Source organism: Python bivittatus, unplaced genomic scaffold, assembly GCF_059951505.1.
Source record: "Python bivittatus isolate LINGU-HERP-01145 unplaced genomic scaffold, Pbiv_v1 ctg000410_np1212, whole genome shotgun sequence".
In the NCBI taxonomy this organism is placed as follows: domain Eukaryota; kingdom Metazoa; phylum Chordata; class Lepidosauria; order Squamata; family Pythonidae; genus Python; species Python bivittatus.
Genome location: NW_028277067.1, coordinates 8,240,685 through 8,261,437, shown reverse-complemented (window position 1 = coordinate 8,261,437; position 20,753 = coordinate 8,240,685). Strand labels below are relative to the sequence as shown.

At 39.4% G+C, this 20,753-nt stretch overlaps 1 protein-coding gene across 1 annotated transcript in view; it reads right to left on the bottom strand.

The window, feature by feature from the left end:
- The window catches only part of CAVIN1 (caveolae associated protein 1), a 29,846-nt gene extending 9,093 nt beyond the window's left edge, over positions 1–20,753 (bottom strand). Inside the window, exon 1 of the mRNA XM_007429655.4 lies at positions 20,143–20,753. Coding sequence (XP_007429717.1) covers positions 20,143–20,562 — 420 coding nt within the window. The 5' untranslated portion in view covers positions 20,563–20,753. The remainder of the gene's footprint in view (positions 1–20,142) is intronic.

Here is a 20,753-nt window from a genome sequence, read left to right as displayed (position 1 = left end):
CCAAATCTTTCCTGTCCAAATGAATTTTATCTTCCAGGTAAATATTCATTTAGGAAAGAACCATATCTTATGCAGGCTAGCAAGAGCTTCCCAAACATATATGTGATAGTGAATGGTGCTGTGGAGGGAGGGAATATTTTTCGAGGGATGAATTGATTGGAGGAAAATTTAATCCTTCCTATTTCTACTGATTCTCTTTCACTGCTAATCCTTTCTCCCTGCTAGAATTACTGAATATGGAGAGAGGAGAACCAGTGAGTAGGAGGAGGATCTGAAAGCTAATCTCCCAATTTTTCTCTGAAAGAAGCTCTTCCAGATTGCACTTTCACAAAAATATTCTATTTATATTATTTTCAGCATTGTTCCAAACAGCTAAGGCACTTCCCATCCTCCTCTGGATAATATCTCCAGAGTATGCCACCTGTGGCCTCAATGTTCCAGAGCCATTATGCTGAAGGAGTGGGTATAGGCAGAGAAAGCACCCAGAAAAGATCCAGCGTGACAAAGAAAGAATGTTTCTCCTAACTCTGCTGTGATGAAGCTGAGTCTTTGCATTGGCAAATATGGTGCCCTTAGAGATAGGTGAATAGGATTGGGGAGACCCAGGTTCAAAGTCCACTCTCACCCATTGAAGCTCATTGGGGCAGTCAATCTCTCTCAATCCAACCTACCTCATAGGTTGATGTGGATGGGAAACGGAGTGCTATGTATGTTGGAGAAAAGGCAGGATGCATATCTAACAACACAGTGCTTACAGTGATACAGCTATACTCTAAAAGGAAAATATTCACTATTCACACACAACTTCAGGAAACTCAGACATACAAATAGTTCCAAGTTTCCTGATTCTGTAATCCTATTCTTTTTTTATCCTTAGATTCCCTTTCCTTCTTTGACTCTACACAAAGTGTTTCACCTATTAATCACATCTTTTATTAGCTGGCCCAAAGCTTTATAGACTCTCCCTGGCACCAGGTTTGTGGGGTGCATTCCACTGCATCCAGTTACCCAGTAACCTCCTTCTGTGGCTGAAGATGGCCTAGAATCTAGGTCTCCCCACTCCTTGTTCAACACCTTAACCACTACACCATGCTGTCTTCCATCAATAGGGCTCTCCTGTATCTTAATTTTTTCTCTGCTTAGCAGTTCCTAATAAGCACTTCTTGCATTCAGAACTTTGCATTCACACTATATATACAAGCAATTCAAGAGAGGTTTTCACGTGGTTATACAAAAGCATAGATACAAAATATGCAAGGGGTGATGTACTAAAATAGTACAACTGTGGCTAGTATGCTAGACTTGCATTTGGGGAAAAAATCTTGTCTCTCACTGTTTACACACAAGCCACTGTGCTGACTTCCAGAGCCTCTTTAAATCTGTTAGGCCAACATCTGTTAAAGTAATAAAGTGGCAACTTTGGGCCAAACTTCACAATTAGCCTCTGGGGAGTGGGGAAGAGTTGCTGTTTGGAATCAGGATATTCCCCACCCCTTTCATGGTACAGGTCTATCATTTTGTTCACAACAACACCTGGAAAGGCAATTCCTCATCTCCCAGGGACTCCAGTCATCACTGGCCAGAAACATCAGGAATCACTTCCTTCCCTAGGAAACTGCACAATTGATGCCTGAACAAAAGCTTCCCCCCACTTCAGAGTGGCATAGCTATATCTGGAAGCTAGCCATATCTGGACAGCACAGCTCTGATTCTTATCAATCTCTTCTTGGCTTCACAACATTTGTACAAGAAGGATGAATTCCAACCCTCCCCATTGGTGCATGTAGGTCATGTCTTGCTTCCTGATCTTCTGCTTGCAGGTGGTCTAGATTTCAGCAGGGAAACTGTCACACCACAAATCATGGATCCCAGTCAGTATCACAGCAGGATCCCAGCTACTTTTATTTATTTCTTTACAGTAGATTAAAGACCTGCAAACTTCCAGTCCTCTATGAAATTCAGAAAAAGAATGTGTGTGTATGTTGGCTTCCAATATTTTCCAAAATTCCAAAACAGTAACTGTTTATTTAACCTTTCCCTTGTGAGACCATTATCCTCCAATACTTCTAATTAAGTTTCTTCACAGTCTCATTTTTCTCCCACCAATCAATCCAACTCACCCAAACACCATACAGTTTGCAACTGAAACAGAACACATTATACACTTTGTTAGTTTGGACCACAGATCTCACATTTTGTACTGCAGGATTTCAGACACACAAAAGACGACTTCCTTAAGTATACAGTGGATTCATTCTGCTCCACAGCTCAGTGTATCTAGAAAATATTAAGATATTATGGATTTTGCTAGATACAATGGACTGCAGCAGATTCATAGGATAACACACAGCTTTCAACTCTTATTGTTTCAGTCTTCCCCCTATACAGTAATTTTCAGATAACAGCTTCCATCATCCTTAGCTAGTATGGGCACTGGGCTTGTTGGTCCAGGTTAGCAGGATTTAGAATTCAACACAACTGGAGGCATCAGGTTAGGAAACACTACAGAGGCCATGCTGTTGCAGTCAAGGGAATTGTAGTTCTAACATACCTGGTAGACGTTAGGTAAAGAATGACAAAAATGAAAGATTAACTTAACAGGAATATACAGGTAATCTTTAGATTACGACCATTTGTTCAGTGACCATTCAAAGTTACAACAGTGATGAATGAATGGTACTTATGATGGGTCCTCGTACAGTGGTACCTCGGGATACGAACACCTCTACTAACGAACGTTTTGGGTTACGACCAGCTCCGGCCGCAAAAATTTACCTCGATGTGCGAACTCCGCCTCGGGGTACGGTCATTTTTCCGCCCTGACACATGGTCCGCGGCCGTTTTCGCGCCGTGCCGCGCCCGGCCGTTTTCGCACCGCGCCGTTTTCGCACCGCGCCCGGCCGTTTTCGTGCCACGCTGCGCCACGCCCGGACGTTTTCGTGCTGCGCCTGGAGGTTTTCGTGCCGCGCCCGGACATTTTCCCACCCCTGACGTGTGGTCCGCGGACGCCAGAACAGATTAACAGTAATTACATTGAACCTTATGGGAAAATTTGCCTCGGGGTGCGACCAAATTCGGAGGGTGGAACGGATTAACCGGATTTACATTGAACCCTATGGGGAAATTTCCTTCGGGTTACGACCAACTCGGGATACGCCCAGAGTCACGGAACGGATTAAGTTCGTATCCTGAGGTACCACTGTAGTTCCAGCCATCACAACATCCCCACAGTCATGTGATTGCAATTTCTGATGTTCCCTGCCGGCTTCCCACAAGCAAAGTCAATGGGGAAGCTGGCAGGAAGTTGGAAGTTGCGGTCACATAAGGTCCTCACTTAACGACCCACACAGTCCTCACTTAATGACGGCAACTGGGACTGCCATTGCTAAGCGATGCAGTCACATGATGTCATACTTTATGACTGCGTCACTTAGCAACGGCAATTCTGGTCCCAACTGCCGTTGTAAGCTGAGGACTATCTGTAAACAACTCATGTGAAAGTGTATTTTGTGTAAGCCACTCAATCTTATAAATTACCCATAGAATACTTATTAAAATTTATGTACCTATTTGTTTTATTCTAATTTCTGAAATCACAAATTATCACTGATATTAATTTATTATATCTAGTACAATTTAAATGCACGTAAGCATTTTAGAACAAAAGTGATAGATGAATGGAAAAAAAACATGGCAAGAGCAAGGTCCTAAATGTGCAAGTAAAGGAGTTGCACAGAGAAATGGAAAGCTGAAAATCAGAACTAATTGGAAGATTCTATGCATAGAGAACAATGAGAAAGGACTTTGCTGACAGTTTTACAAAACACGTAGAGTATAAGCAGCAGCTGGAGAAGTCTGAGGGAAATCTAAGCTAATCAGCACCAAGAAAGATTTCTGAAATCTTTCAAAGGCTTGACTTCTGAATACATTCATTATACCTTAAAGGAAGACCTCTTCTGCTGTATGATGATCAGATTTTAGTATCAATTGTGAACTTACTAAATAAATAATTTTTCTGTTGTACTAAGCTCTGGTTGGATTGTTCAGTATCAGTCTGGCCTGTGTAGCGAAGAGTACGGTCAGTTAAATAGAACTGTGTTTTAACTTTGAGCAGAGCAATTCCATGCACAACAATCTGTTGCTTGAAACATCTATCACTATCAGAGTACTCTGCCAATGTGTATCTGCCACTAAAGCCTAGGGGCACTGCAAAGGGAATCAGGATTATAGGCAGGCTTACATTTAATCCTTATAGGGCTTGGATCAGGCCTCTTTGTTACCTTGGGTGACCTGGGAGGAAGATCTGGAACATAGCCAATATTCCCAGATGGTTGTGAACTAAGGGTAAACACCCAGTAGTTGCTGGGCAAGATGACTTTTGGGAAAGTCTTTTGCCATTACTGATTTTCTCACTGAGGAGCCCCAGATCTCCCCAGCTAAAATACAATGAAAATCTTTTAGTGATAAATCTAATCTTGTATTTAAGCAATGGAGTAACAAGAGATTCCACGTATGTGAGTGAGACAGAAAGCTCCATCTCTCTTCTGTAGCCAACACAGAAAATAAGTGACTGCCAGAGGAGCAAAGTTTGTTCTTCTATGTCCAGCAGAAAAATGTTGTGGGTTACCATGGGAGGGGCAGAATTTTCCTCCTCTATTCTATAGGTCCCTAAAGTAAAACAAAGACTTCCTTGAATTGAACTCAACTTTTGGTGACTGCATGTATATAATTTTCTTGGCAATGTTATGGAAGTAGTTTGCCATTTTTAAAAGGCATTTTTGACTTCCAGTCTAGTCAAGAGCACAATAAGTATTTTCAGCTGGTCCTAACTAGGCCTGATTCTGACGACAACAAGTACCAACCTGGGCTGACCCTGCTCAGCTTCCAAAATCAGCCAAGATCAGCTAGGTGGTGCCATCTGCTGAGGCCCACAGATCTATAACAGCTAGTGAAAAGCTCTGCAGATCAGTAACTCTTGTAGCTTATTTCAAAGGATATGCTAAGCCGTAAATAACTAACTGCATAAAAGAACAGGGCTTAATATCCACTGAAACTTTGGGAAATTGGCTCTTTCTGCTAGAAGCCATATGATCTGGGTTCACATATCACACAAAGCCATGATTTGATGACTAATTCATAACAACAAGGTCCATGTATCACAAAACTATAGATTATTTGGGCTTACAAAGTACAATAGCTGGAATCATACATCATGCTAAACCAAACAAAGTGCATTTTAACTTTAGTGTGATGTGTGAACTCAGCTATAGGATCAAAAGGGGGAACAGGTCGTACAGACACAACCTTAGATTGGAGATATAAAAGTCCATTTCATTTCTGTTTTTTCTATATAAACAGAGAAAAGAGGGGTATCTGAATTGTGGCCTTCTGCTTTTCACATCTGAGAAAAAGCAGATATACCTTTCTGGGAACTGCAGGAGGCAATGTAGAAGAGCTCAGATGTACAGCTCCCCTTTCCAGCTTGTCAATTCCACAGAACAGCTTTTCTCCCTCTCACTCCCTGCGTCCTCCATCCAAGTCCACATTCCTGAACAATGAATCACTGATCCAGCGGTCTTTATGTGTACACTCAAACTGCCTGGTTGCTACAACACTTATAATAAACACTCCTCTTCGTGTATGAAAGGCCAGCAAGGCACAAAGACAAGTGATGTTCCTAGCCTGGTAGGGCCTGGCATTATGCAACTAGAGGGTGGCAGAGGCACAGGGAGCAGAAAAACAACAGTCTTATTCAGCCTTCAGAGGAAGGGAAAGGGCATGTTTGATGCTCCAAATAATAAAGTCTCTGCCAGATACTAGGGAATGTATGTCGCTACCACATTTTAATCTTTGGGTAAAGACAGACATGTTTTTGCAAGACAGACATGTTTTTGTCCTCATTTGATAAATCTAATCAAGCATGTTCCTTTGTAGAGTCAAGCTCGGTAAATTTATCCCCAGTTCTGCACATATGAAAGAAAAGCCAGCTATGCATTCTACTAATTTGCTGAGCCTAAATTGTAGTCACCAAGAAACTTCCCACTCTCTTTCCCAAAGCAATTTTCCATAAGAAAAGGGGGGGGGAGACCAAGGGAACAAATGAGCAAATAGATTCATGTTGATAGAATTAAAGGAAGAAAAAAAGTGCTGTCAAATGCGCATTAACTATCTCAGTGCCCAAGGGACAGGGACGGGGAAGGGAAAGAAACCTGGTGTATATGGATGCCAACTAAATGTTTATGGGAACTGAGAGATGCCCTGTGAGTTCATGTTACATCTCTCTTTGTTTGATGGTCTCACAAATTGTCATTTAAAGGCAATAATATGATACTCAACTGTCCTGTGGCATTCTTGGAAAATGACCTTACTTTCAGTGGGGAATGAAACACAATTATACTCCATTATTACTATTGAAAAGCAAGAGACCTGTTTCCCAAAAGGGGCAGGAAAGAAATCCACTTAAAATAGATATAATATGCTTCCATTCATATGGAATGTTAATCTTCCTATGTAGTAAAAAAAATCCTCACTATGCAGAGCTGGGAGAGGTACTATCTTAAAAAACAGAAACATTTTTTGGAGAGATAATTTCATCACTTTATTCTTTTATCTGGGTTGCCCTGGGAGCTTATACAAAAGAAATCTACACATTCTCTAAACATTATCATTTTAGGAAGAAGGAAAGAAAAGACGATGAATCAGAGGAAGCAAGATTGGTAACTTGTTTTTTTAATCTAAAAAAGTAGATGACACAACTGCACAAAAACTGGGTTCAAAGTTTCTGATTGGTCAAACTAAATTTTAGGTTGAAAGTTTAATGAAGAGTCTTCAAACAAACAGGCAAAATTTCATCACCAGTAACATATATCTGTTTATTAGCTTAGTCAAAACAGTAAAATTGCTTGGAATTTGCAAGAACAGAGTAGAAAAGTTTTCTTAAATATGCATTTAGAAGCTCTGGGGCCTGGTATGAAGTTTATTCTTGGCCATAGCAAAGTATTTCATTCCAAATTCTCCCTGGCTGTCTTGCTTGCTCACTGGGTGCAGGGAGAGATTAGGAAGGAATTTGAAGTACATGGGCCAGGAAGGGGCCCTCCATGCCCAACCAGAAAAATAAAATAATTTGTCTGCATTCCTCTTTCAGCAAGGGTGTGGTTGGGCAGCTAGAATTCCAAGTGTAAGGAGGCACGTACTGGTACAGTATAAGATAGATAACATTTTCATTTTGTAGCAGCAAATGTAGCTTTAGTCTAGGAAGTCTTCAGTTTACTAAGATGACCTGTCCTGAAACAGTATACATAGGATCATTCATTCTTTTACCTCTGGAATGGGGAGTATATCAGTTCAAGACAAGGCTCTCAGACTTTATATCAGATAGAACACCACAGAGCCATCAATTTGCACATCACTAAGATCTCCATACTGGGAAGAGCACTACCATTTGAAACTCTGCCTATCATAAAGCTGGTAAAGTCACAGTAGTACCACTCTGCCAAGGATAACTTGCTTTATGCCTCTATTCGAGCCAGGGCCCTACTTTCACTGAAGATTGCATTTGCCCAATCTGCTACGGCATGGTTTGCTTAACCATATTTTATTGAATAAACCACTACTGACTGGCTTCATGTACTATGCAATGCCATAAATCAAAATGTATAAAGTATGTCTGAATTCACATAATATGCTCAACTGCAATTATGCAAACCACATTATGGCTTAGCATTTAATGGGGCTCATTCAACATGCTAAGTTAAGAACGTTTAATCATTGACAGTGTTTGGATATCATGACAAAACATGGTTTATCATACTAAAAGTGGCTAGACTCATTGCCATCACAGATATGCCACAAACACATACAGTAATCATGTTTAGTGGGGGTATCAACTTTAAATAAAAACATCCTTAGCAGCAGCAGCAGCAGCAGCAGCAACAGCAGCTCCATATAAGTTATCTAGGAACTTAGTTACAGGCTAAAGTAGTTTATGGCCCCAGAAAGTTCTACCTGGCGAAAAGAAAAGAAAAAAGAAAAGAAAAGAAAACCTTGAAACAATTTTGAGATCAGTCGTGTGCCTTACAAAATATTTTGCAGTGGGTTTTAAATCAGAATCAACTTTTTAAAAAATCACAGTAGGTAATAGAAGCAATTCTATGGAAAAAGACAAGATGGTGTGTGCTCCATGGCAAAGTTTGGAGGTCTACAAGAGCTTCCACAGAAGAATTACTTGGAGGATTATTATTATTGCTCTCATTTTTATTCTAATATTATGCATGGCATTGTACAACAACCTAAGCAAAAGAACAGTGTTCTGGATCACATTAAGTCTTAAATCATGGTTTACAAAGTACCATGACTAGATCTGCACATCATATCAACACCAAACCAGAAAAGCTACATTACCTTGGTTCCCACATTACACTAAGCTATAAAGTGGTTTATTTAATTTGCTTTGGTGTGCTGTGCAATCCTAGCCATTATGATTTATCAACCACAGCATAGGGCTTAGCAAAAAGTATGAAAACATTCATTATGGCTTGGTAAACGAACTATGACTTAGTACATTGTACTGAACTTAGCTATGTGGTAATCATCAATACACATGAGATAATGACAAGAACTTGGGGCAAAATCATTAAAAAAGTTGACAATTGTACAAGATTTTGAATATTTTTTATTCATTATTTGAGAGCCTGAAGATTGCCTGGTTAGGCATGATGTAATAACTTTTATTCTGCTTTGTTCAATAAACCCTAGCTAATACTATAAACTCTGGGCCATAGAGTATGTCAAGGAAGATATTCTTTCAGAGACAAGGTATTCCTGGAATATGTGTATGTGTATGAGTACGTGTGCATAAGGAACCCTTCTAGAGATGTCCTTCATATAAAACATTATTCTTTTGTGAATGGAATGGCTCTTAAAAGAAGAAAAAAGTGATTAAGCATTCTATCTTGCTGGGAAATGAACAGACTTTTCTCATACTAAGGATATTGTATATACTCATGTATAAGCCCATCTGTGGATAAGCCGACCCTTGAATTTTTAACCAAAATATCCTGAAAAACTACCTGCAGATATTTTTTTATTGTACGCCACCCAGAGTCATGCTCTGTGAGATGGCAGTTATATAAATATGATAAATAAATAAATAAATAAAATAAAATAAATAAGCCAACCCTCAAAAAGTTTGTATGTTTTAATTTTCAAAATTGGCTTATCCATGGATAATCAATGGTTTATCCATTTTTCATGGTATTTTGGTTAAAAATTAGAGGATCAGCTTATCCGTGGATGGGCTTACATGTGAGTATATACGGGACATACGGGTACTTTACAAAAGTATTACTGTATATGCTCATGGATAAACCCATCTGCAGATATGCCGAACACAATTTTTGGGGTGCATTTTGGCACCTAAAATTCTTGGCTTATTCACAAGTACATACAGTATATCACAATCCACTAAAAACCCTCTTGATTCTTCCAAAAATCTGTGATTTGTTCTGTTTGAGCTTGCATGTATTTGAAGGTGATGATGTCCAAGCAGCATCCAGAATGAATCTATGAAGGGAATCTTTATTTGATCCCATCCTCTGCTATTGTTTTCCTGTAAAAGTTGGCATAAACTCTCATCTACAGTTGCCAAACTGCAAACAACCTGGACAAATTATGTTTTATATGCAAGCTGCAGTAGGAAAAGCCATTGTGACTCATGGTCTTTCACTCATCTTTCTTCCATGATTTGTTGAAGGCAATAGTGGGGTTTCAATTCTGGTTTACAGAAGGAAAAAGAAAAAAGATGATATTTTGGCGGACAAAGCAGTGTGGTAGCGATTACATGTTTTAACTGGTTTTGGCTTAGCATGTTGTGTGATTCTAACCAATGTGGCTTACTCCATAAATCATGGCTAACCCAAAACATAGTGCTATATTTTATTTACTTATTTCAATGATTTCTATGGTTGGCCATCCAGTGACCCAAATAGATTCTCTGGCCGCAGTGTTGGCTTACAATAGAGGTAGCTCGTCTGCACAACCATCTGGTGGGCTATCTAATTCATCCAAAAACAAACCAGAATGGCATTAGGGGGAAAAAAGTATGCTAAAAGAGAAAATGGCACTCTGTCAGATTATTTAGGTCCTTATTCCTACCAACTATACCCAAATTAGAGGAGTTTATTTCTGTTTATCTGACCTCTTCCATGCTTGGCACTCTCTTTGCTGAAACAAAACTTTGCCAAGACATGACTTATGCCAGGACAGGATTGTTTGCATTACAGCTAAGAAAATCCAAAGCAATTCCAGAGCTTAGTGGCTTGATGTGATACAACATTCACTCCATAGGTCTTTACACCATTTGCTAGGAAACACATATCAGGCAGGTCCTAAGGCACATATGAAATAGCAAGACATCAATGCTGCTAGATCTTCTCAGGCACTGTCCCAAGATGGCTAGAGCCACAGTTGCCACAGTTACCCTGTCAAGTCTAAGCTGCTTGTGACAATAGGTAGGCTCACTAGGACACTAGTAAAATATGAATGAAGGCTGGAACTCAAAGAAATAAAGATTCAGTGCTGAAGGTTCATGTAAATGAGGAGGGACAATAATTCTGTAGAGGCTTAGTAAATTATCAGAAGGGGGTAGCTCTATTATTAGCAGCCATAAGTAGTTCAGTTTTAAACTCACAGAAAGGTAGCAAAGTGGTAGCGATTTAATTTCTTAATTACTGTCGGTGTGAAAGAGGAGTATGTATAACATTATCTACATTATGTTCCAAAATATGACTAGCTCAAGACAATTTGCTTGTCTGAGGCATATTAGTAGATGACAGTCTTCCACTAGCCAAGCCAGGGTGCCCAGAATCAGTGAAGTTTTTTGAGCATAGAAAGCAGAAAAACCTTACCCACATTTCTTTCCTTTCCAGGAAGTAAAAACACAACAAATTATTAAATAAGGAGCAATTTGCTGGTCTTTTGAGACATGCAAAATTTGCTGCCCGGAATCTTGGCCCGGATGGTGGGAGTTAGTTAGGTCCAAAGTGTCCAGAGAATATAAGATTGGGGAAAACTGTATTATGAAATGCATAACATATTAACAAGATATGTATGGCAAAGTTATACTCAAATTTCAGTGGGAAGGGAGAGGAGATCCTAAAGCCTCTACTTCGTTGACCCTCTCCTCAGTCTTTTTAGACAGTATGAGGATCCATGAAATTAGTTGTAGATGGGGGTCAAGGCTAGGGGTTGTAGTCTCACCCTATCAAATTGCATCAGGGACTGAATGGGCACAGCATCATAGATTGCTGGAGTGGACTGCTATCCTTTTGTCCTCTCCCCTCTAGAGCAACTAGCAAACATAGCAAAAAGGTGCAACAGTAGCTAAAGCAACAAAACTGACCCAAAACTGCTTTACAAGCAAAAGGGCAGGGCCACAGACTTCAGTGAGGCAGCCAGCAGCTATAATGTAGGGGCAGAGCTTTCAGAGGCTGAGAAGAAAGGGCTCAGTTTGATCCGCAGATGGCTTGGCCTTCTCTGACTCAAAGCCGCTGCCTCCCTTTTCATTCTGTGCCAGCGGGTGCCATGGCACTTTTTCTGCTAAAAAGCCAGAAGGCAAAATCTCTCCAGAAAGGTCATAAGGTTCGCTGTCTTCTGAAAGGTCAAGGGGCACACTCTCCGGTGAAGTTTCACTGGGCGCACCATGGATCGTCTCGGGCTACAGTGAGGAAAATGAGTGTCAGTGGGCGGCATTGATGGAGCCAAAGGTTTCTCTATAAGCACAGCCACAAGGCACAGGCCAAGTCAATGCAATGGCAGCAAGGATGTTGCGCAAGCAAAGGCACCTACAGAAATTTGGCAATAATTCTCCCCAAAGTGGTAGCCTTTCTCTGTTCTTACAAGCGTTAGGCGTTTGTGGCCTATAAGGAAACAACAGAATCTCCCCTCTTTTGTCTGCCTGGAAACCACTGCTGCTCATCCCAGATGAGCAGGAACGGTGCACAGAATTTGTGATGGTTCAAGTCAATCAGGTCCCATCACTTTTTTCATTGTTAGGAGCTAGGTAATTCCACTCTACTTTTAGATGTTCCAAATCTAAGACTGCATCGTCCATCATCATAATTTATGTATAGATGTCAATTTGAATTACTTAGCTGTTTATTTTTATTTTGTTATTTTATACACCAGTGGTTCTTAATGTGGGCCATAGGCCCCCTCCAGGGGACCATGTCATATTTCCAGGCATGCCGGGGGGGGGGTCACAGAGGTAAATGAGGCTCAGTATGGGGCCATGAGCAAAAAAAGGTTGAGAATCCCTGTTACATAACCATCTGACTTGCAAAGACTCCTGATGGTTTACAACAGGCCTATACCACTCATAGAGGGGAAAGGGTCACAATGATACATTAAAAATAATCATGGGCCACAAAGGAGTAGTTGGTGTGCCAATCAGTTGTTTGGTGGAGCAGTGTGGCAACAGCAATGGAGCCGTGTATTTTTCAAGGCAGCAGTGGCAACATTTGGCAGCAGTGGATTTGTTGAGTTTTCAAAAATGTTGTGCAGACCTCGCTTACAATATAACTCTGTTAGTTGTCCAGGTGCTTAATCCTGATGAGTAACTCCAAGGGATCTGCTCTTTCCTCTTTTTTTTTTATTGTTAACATGCACTTGACTGGACAGTCCTTCATCCTGTACAGAGAACTGATTGGGTAAGATGAAAATTGTATCCAATACATCTAAAAAGCAACATAAAATGTTACCATATTTTATCTGCCTGGTCAAGAAGTCTGTATAATACTGAGTAAATCAGTCAGAACAATTTGTTCCATCAATGTTTGGCACCTGATGGAAGTTTTTATGTCTGAAAACTTATGTGAAAAGCAGAACTTCTTAAAGGGAAAGGATCCTAGCACTTTCCATTTTCTCTGTGGATCTTTTCTGGGGTCATTGATGATAGAGATGGGCAACCTGGAGGATGGATCTCTGTGGTGTATTGATTCACTGAAGGTTAAGGCTTCCTGAGATCTTCCCCTGAAGTGGTTGTACCAAGAGACTCCAAATAGCTCCAGCCTCAGCACGATGTGTAAAACCATGCCTTTTTCCCCCTTGTCAACAATCTGATCATAGACTAAATTATAAATTAAGATCAAAGGTTTTACTCATTAATGGCATCCTCTAGATTTACATCTTAAAAAATCACTCATATTTCCCTGTGAAAAAAATTATTTTCAAAATGTAATCCTCTTAACTTTTAATATAAACAGGCCAACTGGCTTATTTCAAAGTTCCTTCCTGAAGCTGTCCTTAACCAGAGACAGCTTGCAGAGGAGGGAATGAGAACATGCACCAATGTCCACCCTATTTGCCTTAAAGTGCAGTCTAAATATCCAGAGACTTTTCATTCTAAATGTTTAACTTGCTCTTCCTTCCTGAACATGAAACAAAATCAACAAAAGAAAAGTCTGCTGCTTTGGACTTTGTTCTGTCTTGTAGAAAGATGTCAGGTTATGAATTAACTTCAGAATGCTGTACAGTGAATATAGGTAGAGTTCACTTGTTTTTGTAATAAAGGATTAAAAAAAAAGAAAGAAATAGTATTTGGACCATGTTTTTCTAAATATTTTCAAGGCTTTCCCAAATGATTCTTTTTAAGATTGGTGATTTTCTTCCATTCTTTCTCACCTCTCCATCTCACATACATAATACAATTATAGCCATGAGACAATCTTATTGTAATACATTCTTATTATCCCACTATGGTATTATAATAATAAAGGAAAATAATGTGTGTTTGCTTTGAATAATCCAGAAGTTGATGTCAAAACAATAGGGATCTAATTCATCCACTTTTTTTTCAAAGCCTTATTGCTGTACACTGAGACACACCTAATTCCAAGGCCCTAGGACTAAAAATCAATTTTATCTCACAACATATGCAAAACCATTTGAAAATGTAAACAACTTTAAGATTTAGGATAATGCGATACTAGACTTCTGTTGCTTTGGAACAGACACTATTTGCCTATGCCTCTCCAATGCCTGTGAAATCTATACATTTGTTCAGGGGAAAAAAAAGATTATAGAACTTCATAGTGTGATTCTTGTATCAAGACCAGCTGAAGACGTTTGGTTGTTTGAGCAAAGGCCTTTTTAAGTAGGCTTTTTAGAACGTGTGTTTTTAAATTAAGTGATTGCTGTATTATTTAAATGTAATTTTGTAAGCCGTCCAGAGCTGTGGGGACCAGGTGACATATAAAATTAAACAAATAATATGACTGCATTCCTCTATTCCATAAAAAAACATATAGACTCTAAAGGCCACTGAAATGTGCTATATTTGAAGAACATGGGCAAAGACCTGTGTATATGAAACCCAATTTACAATGCTGGATGAATGCATAAAAGGTAAATGGTACCATAACTTATTTTTGTAGTTTGTGATACCAAGTCTTTTCACTGTCAACACCAAACCCTGGTGAGGGACCAATTTCATTTTTTTAAAGTACAGTATGAGATACAATTTCCTCTAACTTTGCTGCACTCAGTTTTGTAGGGTCCACAAGTACTGCTGGTCATTGGTTTTGGTTTTTTTTTAATGATTTAAACAGCACCATTGACATACATGGCATTTTATAAACCAAGAGACAAGTCCTTGATCCAAAGAGCCTATAGTCCAACACAAGCTGCTTGCTGCCTGTGCTCTTTTCCTTCTTCCGACCTTATCTTATGCTGAGCACTGATGGGAAAAGATGCTTCCTTTAGTTCATCTCCCATGCTATGAGCTAATTAATCACTGTGGAGCTCAATCTACTGCAACAATGCAAATTACATTTCAACAAGGCCACTTTTCCAGCCATGGTTGGAAAATGGTTAAAATAAGAGCAAGAGAAGCAGCAACTTATTAATAAACCACCAGGCTTATTTACTCTAAATGAGATACAACAGAGAAATAATATCATGCAACTTTTTTAGGAGCTAGGGAAAGGAGCTAACCTTGAAAATAGTTTGCAAGAAGCCAATGATTTTTGTGAGATGCTGCACAGAGCTAAATTCTCTAAGTGTCTCTTGGGAAACTGCAGCTTCAAGGCCATGAATGATACTGAAAATAGACAGAAGAGAACAATCCCACAGCTGCCTCCCAAGGGAAGACATGGCCATGGCCTTATAGGGCCTTGTGTAGCTTTAATTGGGATATTTTTTTTTTATCCTGAAGGGCAGAAACTTATTTGTCAAAATCTGCCTGCAGCATCCAAGGAGATTCAACTGTTCTTACAAAGAGGCTGCTGTGCTACAGTAAATTCATGCTAATCTTTATGACTGTGTACTTGCATACCAAAAGGACCTCATGTGGTTTGAGCTTAATCAAAATGGCTAAGGCTAGCTACATTGGCTTTGAGTATCAGTACTTGGAGAATCCAAGTCGGGGTGGGGTGGGGTGGCGGTAATAGTCCTGCACTGCTTTCCTGCCTAGGGGCTTCCTTTAGGCACTGATGTAGCTTGATCCAACACAGCTCTTAGGTTCCTACGGATTATCATATACTTCTGCTTCTTATATGTATAAGAAAATTAGTGCTGGCTTCTCTTGTAGGATGACTAAATGGGTAAAAATATTGGTACATATAAAGAACTGAGATTTCAGAGTACAGTAAAATAGCGGCAATATGTGGATTCACTGCACAGCATAAAACAGGGAATATGGAAGGTGCATTTTTGTTGTGCTGGAAAAGAGAAAGATCTGCTAAATGCTTTTGGTAATAATACACAGCAGAACTAGTGGCAATGGAGATGAATGGCAACTCTGGCAATAAAAAGAATGGACCCCTCTGGAAATCCTTTGCAGAAACAAATAATTCCCATTACTGTCTATATTTCATCTTTAATTTAGAGAATTTTTTGCCTATTTTTCAAAACAATGTCAGGGAGATATTTCTAAATACATGTGCAAAACTAACATCTGGTTAAAACATGATGAACACAATGAGTCCCAACACTGCTTTGAAAAATGCTGAGATTTGCCCCTGCAAATCAAGGACGAATGAAAGTTAAGGAGAAACAAGAAATCCTATACAGAACTATGCAAACAAAAATTTACTAACTCATCTTGAAAAGTGCCACAAGTATTTGGAAAATTTGGAGTATTACAGGACTACCCCCTGCCACCAAAAAAAAAGAAAAAGAAAAAGAAAACAAGCATCATTCCCAGGCTGAAATAACAGAGGTATTCATAAATTGTAATCACACAACATGATTAACTTAGTATTAATTCAATAGCCTAAACTTGCACAAAATGCTAAGTTGGGGCTATGAAATCTGGGCCGCATAAAATTAATATAACGACTAAATGACAATAAAGAGAGCAGAACATTTTCTCTGCTGCCATCAATAGGCTGTCCAGATTTTTGCAGCTCAAGTCTGGTAGCCCTATATTAAGCCACAAAAACTGTAAGCAAAGTTAAACTTAGCATGTTGTGCAAATGCAGACGTTAGATTAATACTGACTTGGTTGAACATGTTGGATGAATACAGTCATAACATCACTTCCAGAATAACTGCCACACCCTTATTCTATTTTCACAAAGAAATGATGCACACATTAAATGTTAAATGCACATTCTCAGATATTTCAATGTATACCTGAAAACAAAGATTATGAAACGCAGGCAAATTGTTATTTGCAAAGCAAATGCTTGTATCATGGCTCTTCAGTGAGCCATAATGAACAAAGCTCCCGTCAAAACATTACTGAGTGGCAAACCCAGTTGGTTATTATATAACATGTATAAAGAAGAGGGAATCTGAGGGGGGGAACTGAAATTATATGAAAAATATAATTACTCAAACTCCTTCTTCTATTAAAAAGTGTAGTTGTCCTGACCACTTTTGCATCAAGCCACCATACTCTTAAGTACTGCTTTATAGATGTCCAGATCCATTGTTATGGTTGGCTTCAGAAAATGTTGCACAGATAGTCCTTGTTTACTGACTGCCTCGTACAGCGATGATTCACAGTTACGATGGTGATGAAAAAGTAACTTTGTGACCAATCCTCACATTTATGACCTTCGCAGGTCCATAAAGGAAAGGGAAGATGAAGTAAGATTTTAAGCACACCTGTGGTTTCACTTAGCGACTGCTTCACTTAACGACCGAGTTGCCAGTCCCAATTGTGGTCACTAAACTAGGACTACCTGTATAAGCAAGTTTTGATGGTTTCTGCCCTAAATAAACAAACTACATATGACTGCAATCATGTCAAGAGAAGAGAATAAGTGAAAAAAAAAAAGAAGAACCTAGCATTCCTACATTTCAGTCTTCAGTGAAGGTGAAATAGAACTTGCCCTCCAAAAGTGATCTATTTTGCAAATACCAGGCCCCACGTAAGCCCCTTGAGCTCCTGTGTTATTTGTTTGGAGCAATAACAGAAGTACACTCTAGGATATTCACAGGGTTACACCCAAGGAAACAACTGCTTTAATAACTTCTAAAAAAATTGCAGCCTCTGATGTGGCCTATAGTAATATTTCTTCCAGGATCAAGGCATCAACCCTGTTTTGCACCAATCCACCTCTGTCCCACCAACACACATATTACTAATGCCCCCTTAAATGTTCAAATCGTGTTACAGCCTACAAACTCTTTTGGCCCAGAACATTTTCAGAGTGGTACTAGCTCTGTGGCTACAGTTCAGAGAACATTAGTATGTTAGCAGCATGGCCTAATCCTCAGCCCAAATAGCAATCACTGCCAGAGTTATTCTGAAACAAAACACACTGCGCCAGGCAGGGCGAGAAGCATCCAAAGCAACAGCACAGACTGAGGTTGATATTTTAAAAAATCCCCTGTTGAAAGCAAATCTATCTTTCTTCCTTTGTATGGAGAGAAAAGTTGTGTTGCAAAAAAGCAAAGTTCTAGAAAATATCAATCAGCAGCTTTTCCCAACACCCATATTGACTGTGATTCTTGTGCTACGGTGAATGTAAGTGGCAAAGTTAATTCCGTAGTTATCTATAGCCTGCCTGCTCTCTATTCACTCAGAAATAATTATAATTTAGCCATTGGTTCTACTGTCTTTTGTAGCATACAGAAGTCATTGTTCTATTCTCATTCATTCTTATAACCATCTTACAAATAAAGCTTGCAGGATTGGGAACAATAATGGCCATTTTACACAGAAGATAATTATGGATGAAAGATGTTGATTTGGCTAAGCCTAAAAGCAGTGGAATAATTTGAACTCAAGACTCTAAGATTTGCACATGGTTCTCCATAGTATTTACTATGAGGAACTGTTCCTCAATGATAATCTCTCACAGGTTGAAACTAATGGTGGGAGGGTGGGGAGATATGATTCAGATGTGGTTGCTCATGTCTCCTTATTGGATTTTCTCCTTGAATACTTTGGATGAGGTTGTATTGAATACCAAGGAGAAGAGGAATCCAATACTTGCATGATCTGAGGCATTCCACACTGTTTCTGCCATTTAGTACACACTAAGAAAATATAATTATGATACCACTTGCAGGCCAATTTACTCAGAAGTAAGTGCCACTGAATCAAATGGAGCCTATGCACAAATAAGTACACAAAATACTACACTCTTAAATCTTGATTAGATGTTAGATTAAATTTTATAAGCATTTCATATATAGAACTTTTTAAATAGCCCACCTAAGAATGTCTCCATATTGCAGGTTATCATTTCTATAAGTCTCATATTTCGGGTGCAAGGCTGAACATTAATTGCTTTAATGCTAGTCTCTTAAGGGTGTACTATGATTGGATTTAAGAACTTGTAGCCTAACTTCTAGCAGACCCACTATCAAATTCATTAACATAATGAGTGTGCTATGCCTATTTCAAAGTTCAATATTCCAAGCAAACAAACAAATCCATTCTACAAAACTTGGAAACATAAGTTCCGTGGTATGACATCTATTCAAAATCAGGCTGTTGTTTCACCTTCTATAACAATCCAAGATCATTTTGTCATAATCTTAGGGGAGGCAAACATTAATACTTGAAAAGACAATAATGATACAGACTGACTTTTAAATCTTCTTTTTATTCCTTCTTGCTTTTACTTCCTCTATTTTTCAACCAGTGAGCCCTGAAATTCGATTTCGGTGACTTCCAATTAAGAATATTTAATTAAGAATAACTATGTTGGATGATGTTCATATAAATATACTGGAGTATTCCCGCCTTTGAGGCATGGTATAATTGAGAATGCTCAAGACATGAATCAGTGGGTTATATCGGTCAACTGCTTGCTGGATTCCTCAAACAGACTTAACTTGATCTCCTTGCACGTTGTGGTAGTAAAAATGCAACTATATTTTGCAAATTTTCAGCCTCAGGTAGAAAAGAAGCTTAGCTGAATTTTTTTTTTAAGTTTGTGCCAATAGTATGACTTATCTCATGATGCCCTGTTTTTCTTTACACGGGCGACAAAAGCTCAGACCACCACAGAAAAGGAAGACTGGCTTGGAACTACATATTTTTGTTTGTTTGATATTAACAGTTCTAAAGGCTGGCCAGGAAACCTGAGAGAGAAAGAGGAGGAGAGAGAGCAACTACAAAGTAGAACAAAGCTGCTTCTCGCCAAAGTGGTAAAGAATTCTAGGACCTAAAGACAGGGACAAAATGATAATATAGCAGCAAACATAATCTTGAGGAGCTTGTCACCATCCTCAAAAAGTACAACTTATTCTGTATTCTCTGCAACACAACTTCTCCACAACGTGACAATGAAAGCATACAGATTTCTTTCCCAAATAATGTTAATATGCATGTTTGAGAAGCTTAACAAAAGATTTCCAGTTTTGTAACTTTTAATGAGACAGGTTGGTTCCCTTCTGTCTTATGGAACAACTAAATGTCTCCCTATCTGGTTTCCAGTAAATTCCTCCAAGGTTTGAACTGGTGTGCAGGCCAATTTTGGAATCTTAGCAAAATCTTGGGCATTCAGTCCTTTCTGTCTCCAAGATTTCAGAGATGGCACAAATTTTGAAGGTCCTATATATTGTGTTTGGTAATATGGGAGCCTTGGAAAGCCCCATATAGAAAAGAAAGAGGCAACAAGCTGCTTTGGTACCTTTAAAGGCCAACTGTAAAGACATAAACAGACAAGATAAATGGCATCTTACCTGGTAGATCATGACTTTAAAGTTCCTACGCTTCAGCAATTCAGTCTCATTGGATTCTAACTTTTTGATTTGTCCAGCTTGCTTTTCCAGATTCTGTCGGACAGTTTTCACATTGACGCTGACCTTACGGACTTTCTCCAACATCTTGTTCACTGTATTGCTGGTGGTAGTGTGAGCTTTGGTGAGCTTAGCCAGTTCCCCTTGGATGCTGGCCACAACACCATCCATTTCTTGCTGTCTCTCTTCCAACTGAGTCTGGGTCAGCTGAATCTGATCCACAGCCCCGATAATCTTGTCCAAAAGGGTGAGCACCATAACACCATTGATCTGGTCAGATTTGATGGGTTCCTCAGTAGCTGGCTCCTCTGAAGCCTCAGATGCAGTTGGTTGCTCGACGATATGGAGGGTGGTGTCTGCCATGGTCACTTAAGAGTTCTGACCAGGAAAGTCTGGAGAAGCTTGACACTGTAGTGACAAGAGAGAGAAGGGGAAGCTGAAACAGATCTTTTTCTGGGAGGCCAGCCAGAAGCCAAGAGCTCAGCGTGTGGATGTATGCTTCAATTGAAATGGTACAACTCTTGCAAAGCTGTCAGGGGAAACTGTCCTGCAAA